Source organism: Punica granatum, chromosome 6, assembly GCF_007655135.1.
Source record: "Punica granatum isolate Tunisia-2019 chromosome 6, ASM765513v2, whole genome shotgun sequence".
Classification (NCBI taxonomy): Eukaryota; Viridiplantae; Streptophyta; class Magnoliopsida; order Myrtales; family Lythraceae; genus Punica; species Punica granatum.
The window spans coordinates 24416782-24432511 of NC_045132.1; the positions used below are offsets into that span (position 1 = coordinate 24416782).

At 41.1% G+C, this 15730-nt stretch overlaps 1 protein-coding gene across 1 annotated transcript; it reads right to left on the reverse strand.

Moving 5' to 3' along the window:
• Positions 1 to 915: 915 nt before the first annotated feature.
• LOC116210478 (importin-5) lies at positions 916 to 7611 on the reverse strand. The gene is made up of 21 exons (XM_031544355.1): positions 6708 to 7611; positions 5892 to 6450; positions 5570 to 5773; positions 5340 to 5444; positions 5148 to 5213; positions 4908 to 5072; positions 4609 to 4683; positions 4372 to 4526; positions 3965 to 4100; positions 3812 to 3881; positions 3598 to 3725; positions 3433 to 3489; positions 2917 to 3102; positions 2680 to 2772; positions 2404 to 2489; positions 2253 to 2319; positions 2108 to 2174; positions 1879 to 2015; positions 1651 to 1742; positions 1482 to 1548; positions 916 to 1226 (listed from the first exon to the last, which is right to left on the reverse strand). The coding sequence occupies exons 1-21, from the start codon at positions 7376 to 7378 to the stop codon at positions 1062 to 1064; spliced, it is 3351 nt and encodes a 1116-aa protein (XP_031400215.1). The 5' UTR covers positions 7379 to 7611; the 3' UTR covers positions 916 to 1061.
• Positions 7612 to 15730: the final 8119 nt, after the last annotated feature.

The window sequence follows — 15730 nt, forward strand, 5'->3', positions numbered from 1 at the left end:
CAACACTCCTTCAATACACTGCTTGAGAACTGAATATACTTCCTTTTGTAAGCTGACTTATGTACTGCACGTATTTCTTGCTACCTTCGTCGTCAAGAACGAAGACCGCTTATACAAAGACGGCCACCAATGTCCTTTCTACTTGGATTCAAACTCACGAATCGTGGGTTCGGCATGAAGTGGCAACTGGTAGTAAGTAAAGCAAAGCAAAGCAACAGTTTGGGAAATCCGTACGATGTTGGATGGAGGTTTCCCTGAGATTACTTGAGATCCCAAATTTTAAGATTCTCCTTAATGGGCGTAGCCCACGAAAATCTTTGAGGCCCAAAGACTCCGAGCCTTCTGCAGACCCAGCCCATCAGATCTGCATTGTCCCACCGAAGTATCAAGATCGGTTCCCCGATCGATCTTCGGATTAATAGTTAATACGATACACACTTTGGATGAGTAATTCATATGATACACCTGTCGATGTACTTTCACCGAACAAGAAAATAAATGAGGCAAAGTTGGTTCCGTCAAGTTTATAGTGCAAAAGTCAATAAAAGAATGACCATTCACCATTCTCTTTACTCAAAAATACAATTCTTATCACAGAGAGTGTGGCTGTATGCAAACCAAAAGAAAAAGAGACCAAAAATGGCAAAGCGCATCGTACGGGACCAAAACTGCGACTTAGGGTTTGCTCCCGAGGCAACCCCTCAAGACATCACACAATGACACGAACCGACGCCTTCAACATGAATGAACAACCTCATGATCCCCCTCGGTCTTGAAGGACTAACTATATGGATTGACTCCCCTTCTAGTATACACAAGAAGCCCTCCAAGCCAAGTTCCCCAGAGAGATTACAAATATATCACGACTCCACACAACCAAAAGCCCCAGGGCTTTCATGCAAGAAAAACCGATGATTGACAACCACTTTTTTTTTTCCTCGAAAAAATAATGGGTGGTGATAAACAATAGGTATCTGACACACCGATAGCACGGCAGTATTCTCCCCCAAAAGAGGAGCATGCTGACTCCTGACATGATTGTAGGGACACGGCTGATATCACTAGGACGAGAGGATCGATTGCAGGGCAAGCTGTTGCTGGGGCTGAAGGGACGACCATGTCGATGCCAAAGTTGCTGGTGGCAGAGTCTGCTGAAGCTGTCTCAACAGGTTTATCATTCGACTTGCAGTTTGTTCTGTAGCTAGATCCTTCCCTGCACACAAAACCTAAACACAAGAGAAGACCATAAATAATCAGCTCCAAATTAAATGACACGCATTTGCGTCAAAAGAGAATAAGTGACATTAGGGTTATAACTTTGCAATGATCCCATCATCAAACTGAAATCCTCTTTTCACTTGTTCACAGTATGGCAGGTAGTGTATCAGCTCGAAGAGTGGGTTATGTGGGAAAGGAAGATAGATGATCAAATGATTCAGATAGACCTTGCTACACCAAAAAAATGGCTTGCAGCGACATACCTCAGCAAATACAGCAACAATCTTCGGAAGATACTGATTGCTAGGACCCAGGAGTTCTCTATCGGATCTGTATAAAAATAGTTGAAATTAGTACTTCATATGGATCGTCATTATCTAAGGATTAAGGACCAGCTCTTCATCATGGTAAGTAAGGCCCTGAAGTCCTCACCTCTCCACCATAGAGCAGAGCATTTCATGAACTACTTTGGCCTCAATCAGATCACCTTTTATTGGCAAACAATTTAGCCATGCCGGAACAACCTGCCAACATCGCAAGGTAAAATAGTTTTAAACTCTGATCAGATAACTAATTAATCTTAAATTAGAACACTCTCTCTCTAGCGGTTTCAATATTCATGCAGTCAGAGTTACTACTTCATCAGTTCCTCGAAAGTACCTGTGAGGAATCAATGCTATCACGATGGAACTGGCATATTTTTCCAAGAGCCGAAACGGCATTGTCATACGCCATCACATTATCAGATTGCAGAGCATTAGGATCGCGAATCACAACATTTAACCTTGAAAGGGCCTCTGCAAACAGCAATTATAGTCACAAACCCTAGCAAAATGAATTTATCGAACAAATATTTTTATTTTATTTTATTTTTAAGAATGTGTCTTACCTCCGACTAGAGGTTTGATCACCGTTCCACCAAATTCTGCACACACTCCCAATCCATAAACAGCTGCCTGCAAAGATGAGTAGAATCATCAAATGACAGATGGATATATAAGCCCTGAAAGACAACATGATAGTAAATGACATACCTGTCGAACATCTGCATTTTCATCATTGCAAGCCTCCAAAAGGAATGGTAGATATGTATCGTAGTACCTACAAAAAAGATTATGCTGTTAGAACTAACCCGTAATGCAATACTTCAACTGGTCAAGCACTACAAGCTACATAGAAGCTTACTTAAGAGCTGCTTCCCGACACTGCTCGGCAACATCATCGAAAATGCAGATTGCAACTCTCCTCTCATCAGCTGTTTTATCCTTGCCCTTAAGTTAGCAAACAACGATCATAAGATAATTAGTGAATTGCAGAGAGAGCATGCTAGAATCACTTTCTGAATTTAGTTCCGGGCAAAACTAAATGGAGAACAACAGGAGGCAGAATACCAATATAGAATTCGGAACCTAAATAAACAAATATAGTAAGAACAAGTGGGTCAGATCTTCACTAACTTACCCACATAGGTGTCAAGTAAGAGGACAGCTCATCAAAGAATGGCAAGAAAGAGGCCTTAAATGTTTTAACCAAAGTGCCCAAGATTTCACCCACCTACAAATTAAAGTAATAAACCAATTCAGATAATAGATCTTAAATCCAATGGAAGTTTGCTCGTCATATCAGAAATTAAACAAGTTAAAATTTCAAATCAGCATTCAACAATGTCCATCTAAAAGATAGAATCCGTAAACTAACTTGCTCAAAAACTTCTTCCTCTTGCTCATTCTCCTCTTTAAGCAACTCCCCCTCCTCAGCATCAAAGTCTTCAGCTTTAGCCCGTTCTGCCCGCTCTCTTTTTCTACTTGAGCTAGCTGTAATTACTTGTTTTACCTCATCAACGATTGATTTGACCTGATTCTGGTCCAACAGCAGTCCAGAAATCTGAGGGGCAAAGTACAATAATGAGTAGCTGATCCAAACCAAATGTTACTAAGAAAAGCAATTCAAATAATTTTTTATGTTGTTCATTGCTATTGCTTTGCTGCAGATGACACTTGAGGAGCACAAAACGATGCAATACAAGTAGAAGAGTTAGCTATCATAACAAACCGAAGTTGGTATCTGCCGGAAATAATGTACCACATAATCGAACAGCGCCAATTTTTAATTTCACAAGCTAATGAATTTTAGTGCTCATTTTTTCCCCATAATAAAGACTTGATATTTTACCTTATCTATTCACATCTAATGAATAGAGATAACAACACACACCTGCAAGCATTCATTCAGGGCGTCCAACATATTTGCACAGATTTCTGTATCTGGTTCCTGTAGCAAATGCAATTCAGAGACACCAGCACCATGCAATTTAACCACTATAATATATAATCAAGATGAAAATGCAATTCTTTGCATAGTTGAATGTTAAACTGTGACCTTAGGCAAAGCCTCCACCAAAGCCGGAACAATGTAGTCAGAGAGTTGCTTTATGTAAGCTTCATTACGACCCTGAGCCAGCCCTTTCTCAACAGCTAATTTGGCAGAACGCAAAAGCTCCGGCATAGCTGTAAAAGAACTTACACATATGAAGCTGAGCCAGCCCCGACAAAAAATTTAAGAGGACATGATGAAAGTCCCGCCATAGTATTACCTGAAACAGCTGCTTTTCTAACTTCTTCATGGAAGTAAAACTTTAGAAGGGGAACCAATGTCGGAGCCACCTGAACCAGTAGAAATTTTGTCCATAATATCCTCGCGTAGAAATTTCTGCAACATGAAGCAAAGTTTGAACAACAAGACTGACCTGATCAATCCAGGGATAAAAGCCTTCCTTCAATTCATCAGCATAGCAACACAACATGTTGCAAGCAGTAGCCTTCTCTTCCAAGACGCTGGTTTTGATCCCGATCCTCTTATCCCCAAGAGTGATGGTCTCCATCCTGCATCACCAATTAATTTTCATCAGAGAGCATATTCAGAACTTTTTAAGTTTCAACAGGGCCTTGATGCAACCACACCAGCGGCAAATATTATACCCAAAAAAAAAAAAGGATCCCACTATTTCCTGAGTAGCAACATACTTTAAATAGCAAAAAGAAACTTATCCAAAAAAACAATAGCAAAAAGAAATTGACTAACATAATAAATGTAGATATATGAAGTATCATCACGACATCACCTAATAATTCGAATTACATGCAAAATACTCACCCTTCATCGTCAGACTCGTCATTCTCGTTATCTGAATCAGCAGATGTGATGGTAACATCAGGCTTGAGTTGGGCAGACTGAAGCAACGGGGGCATCACAACGCTCATGTATGGCAAAAAGTCTTGTCCCAAACATTTGCAAAGCCTTGCCCAGGCCTAAAACATAAGAAGTTGTCAAGATCGAGACAGAGTAGATGTAGATCCATAACTATAAGAGACCAAGGCAATGAAGACATACCTGTAGCATATAACTCGTTGTCGGATCATCAGTCTCCATCTGGGATCCTTGTAAGGACATCAGAACTTCCATAACCTTTTATCAAGCAGGCACAAAATTCAAGTCAAGCAAAAGGTATCAAACACACACAGATTGGAAAGTGACGGTGTCATTACTACTTCTAGAGAAACCCAACCCACCAACAAAATTACCAACAGCACCCAACAAGGACATAAAGACATCAAGACTTGGGATATTTTCCCTAAAACTACATCCTAGACCAATTATTTTTCACAAATTTATTTCATATTCTTCCCTACCTGTTTAGCATCATCTCTGAACTTCTCTTTTCCAACAGCCATCCCGACCAAACTAATGCATTCCATTGCTTTTGCACGGAGCATCCGGTTGGACTTGTCAGTTGCATTGATCAAAATAGCTTTCAAGTACGGCATGACAGTGTCATAGTATTTTTGGAAGTGCTCCTGCAGTCAAGAGATATCTTAGTCAATCCATCCTACATAGGAAAAAACTAATAACAGATCATGGAAGAAGCAAACCTGAGATGAATCAGCAACTGATGCCAAAGCAGTCAAAGCACCCTCTTGCACCATTTGTTTGCCATTCTACATTATCAACACATTATGTCGGGGATGAAAAGGCTAGAGCATGCAAGTTCAGAATAATCAACACTAAGCAAGCACGGTTTCTGATAGTATAGTGATATTGGATGTGGACCCCCAGTAAAGTACCTGTAGAAGCATAAGTAGTTTGCTCACTATCCCATCTAAGTAGGGCAGCAATATATCTGGTGTGCAGTTCTCACTGAAGTTGAGTATAGCAGATGCAGCATGAGCCTGAGGGTATACAAGTAGAAAAAGGAAAGCGTGAAACATTGTCAAGAGAGCACTCAAAGCTGCACACAAGGAAAAATATATTTCCACAGGAATTATATATATATATATAATTCACAAGCAATCACCTGCACACGAGGATTCTGGAAATCATCCATAGCCCCAGCCAATGCTGGAAGAACCTGCTGGTGATATTGCACTTGCAAGTCCGGACCCAAATCGGTTGATAGCTGCCCGATCGCGTTTATTGCTGCCCATCTAACCCGAGGGTGTGGGTCTTGAAATGAGTTTAAAACCATTGATACAACTCTATCCAAGTTCTTAGTCATTACCTATAATTAATAAGCGAAATTTACAAAACAAAAGCAGTAATCAATACAATGACACACAATTAACGGTTTTCCCAACCAAATGAAATACAATCCCAGATACCACTGACCATAGGATTACCTTTGAGCAACCCTCAGCTATTTGGGCAATTGCTATTAAGGCGGCATGGTGCTTTTGCCACTCTGGGGCAGCTAGATACGCAGGCAACTGCTCTGAAGCAACGGGAACTACTGTGTTTCCACCTAGTGAAATCGAGAGCCGGTCCAAGCACTCCTGCCCTACGCTATAATTACTTGTCTCTCCTGCATCCTCATCCTCACTCTCCGCACTGTGCCACACAGGATCATCTTCAATGTCCAACAACATCTTCATCAAAATGGCAAAAAGCCTACTAACAAACTGGGGCAGCTTCCTCATCATCCCCGGCGCCCGTTCTCTTGCCTCTGCGAGTGTAATCACAAATTCGATTGCCAAATGTCTGGTAGCCTCTTCCAACGACTCTGCCTCAGCTATTTGCAACATGGAACCCACCACTTCCACCAATTGCCTCCTCAAGAACCTAGGCTCCGTCCCGGCTAGTTCAATCAACAATTCAAGAGCTTCCTGTGCAGTAACCTCTTGCCCACTGTTCAATGCCTGAGTCAACGTGTGCATCATTGCTGGCAATAGGTCCTGGAATCTGTTCATATTGCACGAAAACATCACATATTATGCAATTCGCTCATTATCTTCAATAACCAGAAACGAAATTTTCCGAGCTCTCTTTTCTGTCTACACAAAATTGACATTGTTGTTTTTACGAGCCGAAGCTAATCCAATCGAGCTAAGCACAGCATACCATTAGTCCAACATCATGTGCCTCGAGATAGAGTTAGTCGAACGGAAATAACTGCCAGACATTAGCATAGTACGCAAGGAAGAGAGCTAACAGCAGACCTGTCACGATCGGATGAATTTGACAGACACTGAATAAAATTAATAACAGCATTCAAGGCTGCAATCTTCACGTCCGGGTTCGAGGAGGAGGTCAGGCACTGCAGGAAGACCGTGTGGAGCTCCTTGATGTAGGGAGTCAACATGTCGCCTATGTACTGGGCAAGCTGCGCAAAGATGAGGAACGCAGCCTCCTGGAGCTTGGGGGAATCGGAGGAGACGCACTGGAACATGAAGGGTAGGAGCTCAGGCCAGCCGTTGTCGGGGAGGATGCTGGAGGCGAGCTCGGAGACGGTGTCGCATAGCTTCTTGGTAATGGATTTCGCCTCCTCGCGCTGAATCGAGGAGAGGAGGATGGATTTGATGGAGGACTGGGTCTGAAGGGTGAGGCGGGGGTATATGTAGGAGTCGTCCCGGGTGAGGAGCTTGCGGAGTAGGATGGCGGACATGGCGCGGAGCTCCATGAGAGGGGAGGAGTGGAGAAGGTGGGCGAGCTTGAGGGAAAGGGAGTTGGGATCGGTCTGCTTGGCGAGGTTGAAGAGGGACTCGGCGGTGGATCGCTGGTCGTTGGAGGAAGACATGAGGTGGGAGATTAGGGTTTCGAAGGGGGCCGCGTCGGGCCCGAGGATCATGGCGAGCTGAGCCTGCTGGAGCTGAGTTGACCCGGGATCCATCGCCGACGGAGGGTTGATTGGGGCTCTGTACGGTGGCCGCGGCGGAGACAAGGAGGAGGACTATGGAGGCGGGACGGCGGCGACGGCGGCGGCGGCGATAGGATTGGCGGCGGGCTCTTTGGAGAGAGGGAGGCGCACTCTCTCTCCGCTGCGCTATAAAAGGGGGAATGGGGGAATTGGGGGGGAAGAGGGAAAAGAGCGGGCGTGTCTCGGCGAAGGGTTTGGGGTTATAAAGGCAGAAAATCCAACGCAGACACAAGGGTTTTGATTTTTGATGATATATATATATATATTAAAGATTTATATGTTCTTTTGTTGTGATAATATCATGGATGTACATATTTTTTTTTTTTAGTATGCACCTCAGTATCTGAATTAGGCAGGATTAGTTCAGATCAAACTATATGAATTACACCGAATACTATATATAACCTATAATATAGAGTTCAATCTCTTTCTTTGTCTTTGTCTCGCCTTAGAACCCTCATCTAGCACCCGTTGTCCTCCCAATTGCTCTGTTACCGACGCGTCTGACGGTGACCAACCTTTCTATTCTCTTTTCCCCTCGTTCTTCTATCATTCATCTCCTATGTTTCTTTTCCTTCATTACCCAACTCACACAACTCCAGCCCTACTGCCCTGCTCCGCTCAATCCCTGCATCCATTTGCTCCTCGTGCCGATCGGTCTCTCCCTATCCTTCCTCTGTGCTCATGCCTTTCCTTCCATTGTTGTTGTAGGTTGCCCAATCCGATCTCCCATCCTCGGACGCCCCTACAGACCGGCATCGAAACGACTCAAGTCCTTGCTCACCATAACAATCCAAGCACGAATCGTTTTGGAACCCCTTCAGGTCACCTTTTATTTCGTTTTTGATTAAAAAACTGTGGATTAGACGCTTACTATCGACGATTTACCAACGTTGTCCAATGTCGCTCCCTTGTTCGTTTTGGTGTCTCTCCCGGTGGCTTTATAGGGATGTTCTCGATCTATTTCGTTTGTATCTGTAGCTGGTTTCTCTTGGATTGCGCTGTGTCGGGTCTGGATTGCTCAGAGGCATGTATGTGTGGTCGATTAGGTTTGTCAATGTGCTTACTAATAAGGAGTGTTTATCTCTATGTAGCTGGATGGCCGGTGGTGTTGTCGGCAATGTGGTGGTGTTAGACCGATGGTTTGTGGCTGGCCGTCTGGTTAGCAGTCTCGTTGGCCTTGTGGCCGACAGCGTCGTTGGTATTTTGGTTGGCCTCGTGGTCGGAGGTCCAATGTAATTATGGTGACTTAATAAAATATTACCGTTCAACCAAGAAAAACCTATAATATTATATTTATATTTATTAAAAAAATGATTTAAATTATTTTTTCAAAAAGTAAACAGGATCATAAATTTTTTAAAATAATGAACATATGATCCATTTTTATAGATAATTGACTCACGAGTAAATGGCAATATACCTCCATCCATGAGTATAATATCATGTCTGATGATTATTAAAATTCAATAATAACTAGAATATAATATTACGTGTGGTCTTCTGTCCATAGCATATCATACATAATATCCTTAAATGATCCAAACAAAGAAACCCTAAAAATATCCAAACTAAATCTCTACTGAGTCAAGAAAGTAATTTTCAATCAATAACTTTTAAAATACAAATATCAACTACATCACTTCAAAAACCAATCAAAATCTTCTGAAATATAAATATAAATTTTATTTGCAATTCATTAAAATTTAAAAATATTAAAAAAAGACATTTATAAAAAAACTCTAAAATTTGAGAAAATTCAATTTAACAATTAAGCATTTTGAGGTCATATGGCAGACACACCACTTTATATTATATTATATATATATATATATATATATATAGATCGACATAGATTTTTTACTTGTGTATATATGTACATATGTATATATGCCTTTTATATTGTCTAAATCTAAGCTATATAATAGTACCACCCAATATATATATATATAATATAGTAGATAAAAAAAGTAAACTAAATAATATTGTCTAAACTGTATAAGTGAACTTACCAATAAAGATAGTCTAAACTAAATATGTGAGACCATGAAAAAAATAAACATATATTCCTATTTAAAATAGTAGATAGAAAAAGGGAAATTTTGGGGGAAAAAAAGCAAAATTATGCATTGACTCTAACATTCCAGCGAGCTTTATATTGTCTAAACTAAATGAACTAAATAAGCAAGATTTGTAAGCAAGGGGAGAAAAAAAATGAAAAAAGTAAGACCGCAAAAGAAAATATACATACATATGCTTATTTATAATAGTAGATAGAAAAAGGGAAAATCTTTGGGGGAAAAAGGAGGGAAATTAAACATTGACCCTAAGATTTTAGTGAAACTATATTCTCACCCTCTTGCGTCCGAAGACCTTATGCTTTTACCAATATGGGGCTTGATGAGTTTCTTAAAGCCATAATACTTCGATCTAGCGGAGGGTTAAAAATCTCCTATCATTGCATTTGATTTGCCACCCTGCTCATCCTCTTGACCTTTGGTCTTCCTCTCATGCTTTTGAAGAGATTTGCAAATGCAAAAACTTAAAATATCACTCGTGTAAACAAAACGAGATTGATTTGAAGGTATTATAATAGGTATAAAATATGGCACAACTCCTCATAACTAAGAATTCTTGTGAACTATTATAAAATAATATGTTGCAACGAATTCTTTATAGAATTGATTTGGCTCTTGAGCTCGTCAAGTTATGGAAGCCTAGTTTGGCTCCATAAAGTCCATGTGACAAAAGAACGTAAACACGCTATTAGCAGAAATATAATGCTATTGGAAATTAATATTTTAAGGGGAACATATGTAATTTCTCAGCATTTGTGGATGGTCTGTGATTGCTTTTTGAAGTATAGGATTTTTAGATGCAATTACTATTACTCGGTGTCATATTACAGATAAAAAAAAAAGGGAAAATAAAGTGGAGTGGGGCTAATTATAGGGCACATCAAGGATAAATGGATGCTCTTTTATATATATATATATAGGATAAATGGATGCTTAGCTGTGGTCTGTGTGTCATGAATCATGATGATTAAATGTCCTTTTTTGTGTTTTGGAGGGAAATAAACATTTATGGAATAATAAATAATTAAACAATTTATATAAAAATAAAAAGAAAAATGGTAGCAAGCAGCAACAAGCATTAATCAGTTGACAGCCTTCAAACTTTCAACCTTATTAAATGTCATGCTATTTAAAAACTAATATATATACTAACATCATTGATTATAACATTTCTTAATTTGTGCCTCTGTTGCTTACTGGCTGGTAATTCATTTGCTTAGAATATCATGATTAAATTCTCGGTCACAGTAATTTTACCAACAAATATGGACATCATTGTCTAATTATCCGGATGTTGATTTGCAATTACCATTGAAGCATTCTTAGGCATGCTAGGATTTTCGAGCTAATTTTCACGGTTCTAGCGTTGGTTGCATTTTTAGTTCTATTCCCCCTTCTTTATTATTGTTAAGCAATCTATTACAACGCAAAGTTATTGGAGACAACCAAGATATAAAGGGACGGGGGACAATCGCTACAAGTAAAATTTTTGGGGGAGGTAATTGAGATGAAAGTAAGTTCAGGGGGCAAATTGCAGTTAACATAACTCAGTAATATAACATGAGATGGTTGCATAAGCGGCGCCGTCTCTCGCCCTAATTGCACGCTTAAGTCCAGGGAGCGCCCGCAAAACGCGTTTCCCCGGCCGCCGTACTTTTATATAACTCTAGTGCTTATGTATGCAATATGCTTGAGAAAATTATATATACATTACATATAATATGTGTTTAAATTTGTTTTATAATTTTGAACTTTAGAAATTGTGAACGAAAGGAAAAAATAAAGATTTAGAACAAATGTGTAATGGAAAATTTTTAGAACTCATCTCATCTCTTGTACTTTACAAATTAACTTTTTATATCGTGAAATTATTGAGAGATACTCGTGATCTCGGGATACACGTCCCTAGGATATCCGAGATACATTTCCGTTTTTGTCGGGATATCACAATCTTCTAGTTTAAGTAGTTTCCATTTTGTTATAGAATAGTTAGTTAGTTTCCCTCTTTGACTTTTTTGATATATATTATATTTGTAGCCGAGATCGAGATTTCTCTGAATGAATGTTATGAATTCATCCCAGTTTTGTGTCTGAGCATGGTATCAGAGCAAGGGCTCTATCTGAAACTTGTGAGACCCGAGGCTTGATGAGGTGACATGACGAAGAGGGAGGACAAGGAAGAAGGTTCGGGTAAAGGGATGCGGGATTCTGCAGTATATAGGATTGGGAGCTCGGATTCCACGGGAGTCCAGATTACTTCTTGTTTGCTCAATGGAGAGAACTATTTGACGTGGTCAAGGGCGATGACGATCGCATTGATGGCGAAGGGAAATTTGGGATTTGTGGAAGGTAGAGTTCCGAAACCGCCACCAGGTGACTTGAACCTGGAAAACTGGGAGATGTGCAACTCCTTGGTTTTAGCTTGGATTTTCAATGGCCTGGAAAGGGAGCTACAGCCGAGTGCGACTTATACTACGGAGGCAAAGATGCTTTGGGATGATCTTTGGGATGATCTTTGCGACTTATCCTCTACCCACACTCAGCCGAATATATCAGATGGTTTCGGAAGAGGAAAACCAGTTTGTTGTTGCTCGTTCTCGGGAGACAGCGTGCACACTGGAGGGAGGAGTCGAACTGGGGGCGTTTGCTGTCAAAGGTGTTGCTGAAAACCGACAGGGGCAGCATTGGACAGCGGAGGGCAAACCGATATGTGATCATTGTGGTTGACCCCGCCACATCAAAAGCTCGTGCTGGGCACTCCATGGTCCACCTGTAGAAGGAAGCAAAGGAAGAGGAAAGAAGATATCCGGGCAAGGAAAACAAGGAGCTTTTGGGCAGTGGAAGGCACCCGGACAAGCTTCAGGCCAGCGGTGGAAAGGGACGGGTCAAGGCACTCAGAATTCATTGGGAGGATGGACAGGAGGTCGGGCGGCTAGGATTGGTATGGCTGGCGCTGTACATGAAGGAGCAGGATCCAGCGGTAGCAGTAATTCATTTTCGGGATTTTCAAATTCCCAACTCGAGACACTGCTCAATCTGATTGCTGTGCATGAAGGGAAGAACGAGCCATTAGTCGGTAAACACAAGAATGATTTTATTTTTGTTAAAAATGGGGAATGGATAATTGATACAGGGGCTTCGAGACATATGACTGGATATGCGAGCTATTTAGACGATTCGAGATCTATTGGAGACAAATTTTCTGTTTATATTCCTAATGGGGTTTCTATTCGAGCAACAAACGTGGAGATGTGCGACTTGGGAATTCTTTCGTATTGCAGGATGTTATATTTGTGCCGGAATTCAATTACAACTTAATCTTGGTGGGCTAGTTAAGTAAAGATATGGATTGTCTAGTTACATTCTTACCTGAGTTATGTGTGATACATGACCGCATATCGAGGAGGATGATTGGGCTGGGTGAGCTCAAAGGGGGGATATACTACTTGCGGTGGCTTTCATCCACGGCGTTGGCTTGTCAAGCTCAGGGAGTTAGTTCGGGAAACATATGGCACAAACGACTTGGGCACCCATCCAGTGGCGTTAGAATAAGTGAGATTAATTTTGACTCCAGAAATAAGAATTGTGATGTATGCATTCGAGCTAAACAAACTTGTTTGCAATTTGGTTTGAGTTCGAATAAAGCGATATTGCCATTTAATCTTGTGCACTGTGATTTGTGGGGCCCTTATAAGGAGAAATCGATATCTGGTGCAAGTTATTTCTTGACTATAGTGGATGATCATAATCGAGCAGTCCGGTTGTATATGTTGAAGGATAAAACAGAAGCTCGACAAAGCTTGATAGCATTCTATAACCTAGTTAAAAATCAGTTTTGAACCACTATGAAGGTGGTACGAAGCGATAATGGGCTAGAATTTCTTTCTCGGGAGTTGCAGGATTTCTTTTATTGGAATGGGAAGACTTCTTGTACAAACACCCTGCAACAAAATGGACGAGTAGAAAGGAAACACAGACACATTCTTAATGTCGCCCGAGCGTTATTGTTTCAAGTGTCCCTCCCTAAATATTTATGGGGAGAAAGTGTTGCAACGACGGCCTATTTGATTAATCTGCTACCTACTCAAATATTGGGAGGTAAGAGTCCACATGAAGTTCTTTTTCGGAGGAAGCCGCAGTATTCTAATTTGCGGGTGTTTGGATCTCTATGTTATGCACATCGCCAACCACGTAATCGGGATAAGTTTGCTGAGAGATCGCGAAGATGCATATTTATGGGGTATCTGCATGGAAAGAAAGGATGGCAGGTGTTTGATTTGGAGAAAGAAGAGTTCTTTGTCTCACGGGATGTACAATTCATTGAAAATGAATTTCCGTTCGAGGGAGTTAATCACTCGAAGATGACATCAGGTAATCCACTATTTTTTCCGAAGACATGGGTTGAAGAGAATGATAATTTCGAGGGGGAGGAATATATGTGGCACATCAATGAGCAATCAGATGAAGATAAAGGGGCTTACGATGGGTCACGGATCAGCCCATCGCCAGAAATTATGGGCGGGTCTCTGGGGAGTCCAATTAGGGTAGAAAGCGAATGGGGACAAGAGTAGCCCACAAATAATTGACATTGATAAGCCCAAGGGAAGAAGTGCAGTTTGGCTCACAGACAAGAGGCTCCGCTGGGCCTCAGGAAGACCTTCGGTCTAGCCCACCGACGGAAAATTCCAATGGGCTTCCGAGAAAACAAAATCAGAGGCAACAGATTCAGCCCACAAGCCGAACTGACCAGGCCCAACATTCTAGTAGAGAGATTCGAGCGCCAACATATTTGAAAGATTTTGTTGATCACGAGTATCTCTCAATATGTCGTATCCCATTGAGACTTATTTGGCTCAAACAAGTTCTTCTAATATGGATTTGTCTTATTTGGCTGCAATTGATTCGGATGTCGAGCCTAGGACTTATCAAGAAGCGATTCGTGATCCTCAGTGAAGAGCCGCAATGGCAGAAGAAATACGAGCATTAGAGTTGAACCAAACCTGGATATTAGAGACATTACCTCAAGGTAAACGACCCATAGATTGCAAATGGGTGTACAAGATAAAGCGACGTGCTGGGAGTGTGGAGCGCTATAAAGCGCGGTTGGTTGCGAAAGGATTCACTCAGGTAGAAGGTATTGATTTTCATGAGACTTTTGCTCCTGTGGTTAAATTAGTTACCGTGCGATGTCTGTTGACTGTGCCGGTAGCAAGGGGCTGGGAAACACACCAAATGGATGTGCGGAATGCTTTTCTACGTGGAGATCTAGATGAAGAGGTATATATGAAGTTACCACGTGGTTTTTCTTCTCGTAAAGGAGGGGTTGTTTGTCGTCTCCAGAAGTCTCTTTATGGTCTTCGGCAGGCCTCGCGCAACTGGTATTCTAAGTTTACGAATGCACTACAAAGATATGATTTTCAACAATCTGATGCTGATTATTCCTTGTTTATTTATTCGAAGGAAGATATATTTATGGGAGTTCTAGTTTATATGGATGACCTTATAGTAGTTGGCAACATTTATGAGCATTGTGCTTCATTCAAGAAGTATCTTCATCGGTGTTTCAGGATTAAGGATCTTGGTCCACTGAAATATTTTCTAGGAATTGAGGTAACTTGTACCGACTCTGGTCTCTTTCTTTATCATAGGAAATATGCACTTGATATTCTAACCGAGTGCGGGATGCTGGGGTCCAAACCCTCTTATTTTCCCATGGAGCAGAATCATGGACTTACAATTGGTTTGGGTTCTCGTCTTGAAGATGCAAGTAGATACAGACGGTTGATTGGTCGGTTAATTTATCCGACCATAACGAGACCAGATTTGTGTTATTCGATGCATATATTGGCACAATTCATGCAGGATCCGCGTCAGTCACATTGGGATGCGGCTATAAGAGTGATACGCTATCTGAAGCAGTCACCGGGACAAGGGATTTCATACAGCCTGACTCTTTAGATCTTGTGGCTTACTGTGATTCAGATTGGGTGAGCTGCCCCATGACAAGACGATCAGTTACATGATACTTCATTACGCTTGGAGGATCACCGCTCTCTTGGAAGACCAAGAAACAGACTATAGTGTCTCGATCGTTTGCAGAAGTTGAGTATAGAGCTATAGCAGCAACTGTAAGCGAGGTACTTTGGCTGCGAAGTTTATTAGGGTGCGTTTGATTTTAGAGTTAAAGTAACTTTGATTTTGATTGTGGAAAAAGACAAATGAGATGGTATTCTAAATTTGACTTGGG